The sequence below is a fragment of the Tachysurus vachellii genome, chromosome 12, assembly GCF_030014155.1.
Source record: "Tachysurus vachellii isolate PV-2020 chromosome 12, HZAU_Pvac_v1, whole genome shotgun sequence".
NCBI classification, from domain to species: Eukaryota; Metazoa; Chordata; class Actinopteri; order Siluriformes; family Bagridae; genus Tachysurus; species Tachysurus vachellii.
The window spans coordinates 1,284,030-1,286,529 of NC_083471.1; the positions used below are offsets into that span (position 1 = coordinate 1,284,030).

General features: G+C 42.8%; 1 protein-coding gene across 5 annotated transcripts in view; it reads left to right on the forward strand.

Annotated features, from left to right (window-relative positions):
* Positions 1 to 2,500, forward strand: part of lama2 (laminin, alpha 2) — a 104,995-nt gene that overhangs the window by 42,760 nt on the left and 59,735 nt on the right. For all 5 annotated transcript variants that reach the window (XM_060884362.1, XM_060884363.1, XM_060884364.1 and 2 more), the window contains exons 6-9: positions 876 to 965; positions 1,156 to 1,273; positions 1,870 to 2,048; positions 2,137 to 2,236. In XM_060884362.1, coding sequence (XP_060740345.1) covers positions 876 to 965; positions 1,156 to 1,273; positions 1,870 to 2,048; positions 2,137 to 2,236 — 487 coding nt within the window. The remainder of the gene's footprint in view (positions 1 to 875; positions 966 to 1,155; positions 1,274 to 1,869; positions 2,049 to 2,136; positions 2,237 to 2,500) is intronic.

Below are 2,500 nucleotides of genomic sequence, written 5' to 3' on the forward strand. Positions count from 1 at the left end.
GTCAGTCTTTATAAAGGAGGTGTGGCCTCTGTATCTGTCAGTCTCAGTAAAGGAGGTGTGGCCTCTGTATCTTTCAGTTTCAGTAAAGGAGGTGTGGTCTCTGTATCTGTCAGTCTCTATAAAGGAGGTGTGGCCTCTGCATCTGTCAGTCTCAGTAAAGGAGTTGTGGTCTCTGTATCTGTCAGTCTCTATAAAGGAGGTGTGGTCTCTGTATCTGTCAGTCTTTATAAAGGAGGTGTGGCCTCTGTATCTGTCAGTCTCAGTAAAGGAGGTGTGGCCTCTGTATCTTTCAGTTTCAATAAAGGAGGTGTGGTCTCTGTATCTGTCAGTCTCTATAAAGGAGGTGTGGCCTCTGCATCTGTCAGTCTCAGTAAAGGAGGTGTGGTCTCTGTATCTGTCAGTCTCTATAAAGGAGGTGTGGTCTCTGTATCTGTCAGTCTTTATAAAGGAGGTGTGGCCTCTGTATCTGTCAGTCTCAGTAAAGGAGGTGTGGCCTCTGTATCTGTCAGTCTCTATAAAGGAGGTGTGGCCTCTGTATCTGTCAGTCTCAGTAAAGGAGGTGTGGCCTCTGTATCTGTCAGTCTCTATAAAGGAGGTGTGGCCTCTGTATCTGTCAGTCTCAGTAAAGGAGGTGTGGCCTCTGTATCTGTCAGTCTCTATAAAGGAGGTGTGGCCTCTGTATCTGTCAGTCTCAGTAAAGGAGACTCTGTACCATTAATGCATGTGTCTGTATGTATATGTGTTTGTATATACCAAATTATTTAAATGTAGTAGTATAGCCGTAACATCATAGTGTTTATTAATACATCACTTACTTGTTCAACACTCAGGTACCTTACTGCTGTTATTAAGGTGCTGTTGTGTTTTCTCTGCAGTATTATTACTCTATTAAGGACATATCCGTAGGAGGGATGTGTATCTGCTACGGCCACGCCAAAGCCTGTCCTCTCAACATCCTCACCAAGGTGAACAAACATTCAGTCCTCGTTCTTTAACAGTGTGTTAAAGTGTCTTTCGTTCTTCTGATCCCACTGCAATCTGTCAAAAATTACACTTTCACATATATTAACATATTTCACATATATTGTTAATGTTGTTGTGTTGCTGTCACCTGCTACTTGTGCTTATTGTTGTTGTTTTGTTGTTGTGTGTCAGAAACTGAGCTGTGAATGTGAACACAACACGTGTGGAGAGAGCTGTGATCAGTGTTGTCCTGGCTACAACCAGAAACCCTGGATGGCTGGAACCTTCCTAACACGCCATGTCTGTGAGAGTAAGAGAACATCTAGCAGGTTCAACTAAGAGAACCTCAGCCCAAAGAGAGCCACATCATGACCAAAATCATGACCTAAAATAACCTGAACTCTGAGAGAACCACAAAGAAACACAATGTTATCCAAACAAAATCCGGCAAAGAATCATAAACCCAACAGAACCAAACCTGAAGTCCTAGAAGAACCCTAAAAGAACCGAACTAACCAAGCACTTAAAATAATCTGAATTTAAATAATCTCAACAGAACAGAAGCGACAAATTTACCACAGTAGTATCCAAGGACAACACACATAATAATGATAAACCTAACAGACATAAATAAAAAACAAATGACCTGAACTCCACTAGAACCAAGCAAATCTAAGAACCTACATAGCAGCAGGAACAACCAAGAAACAACAAAACACAACATAAAATCTGAACCAAAGAGAACACATCATTCAAGCAGACCAACAAAATAATCCATAGCTTTTTATTAATGAACAGAACCCAGACAGGAACCCAGACAGGAACCCAGACAGGAACCCAGACAGGAGCCCAGTAGAACCCAGTTTTCAGTGTTGTGATTCATTTCTCTTGTATTTTTGTGCACAGAGTGTAACTGTCACGGTAAATCCGACGAATGTTACTATAACCAAACCGTAGCTGACATGAGACTGAGCTTGAACACTCATGGTGAATACGAAGGAGGTGGAGTCTGTCTCGGTTGCTCTGACGACACAGCTGGAATTAACTGTCAGTCATGTGTAGATGGTTTCTTTCGACCAAGCGAGGTGAGTCTCCTTGTTCCAGCACAGGATGGACTCAACGTCCCAAAGGTTGAAATGATTTTATCAGTTTATTTAATCTTTTACCTCTCAGGTGAGTGCAGATGACCTCCGACCCTGTCGACCCTGCTCATGTGACCCCAGAGGCTCCATCTCTACAGTCTGTGTACCTGATGATACTCAGGCCAGTGCAGGTGCAGTAATTCCAGCAATTTGATCCACCTGTTTTAAGGTTTACCTGGCCTAGGCTCCACCTACATACAGATTTATCTGTGCTATGCCCCACCCACACATTATTACACCTGTGCTATGGACCTCTCATCTAATATTCTACCTGAGCTATACCTCACTCATACAATATTCCACCTGGGCTATGCCCCGCCCATCTAATTTATACTTGTGCTATGTCCTGCCCATCTAATTTATACCTGTGCTATGCCCCGCCCATCTAATTTTAC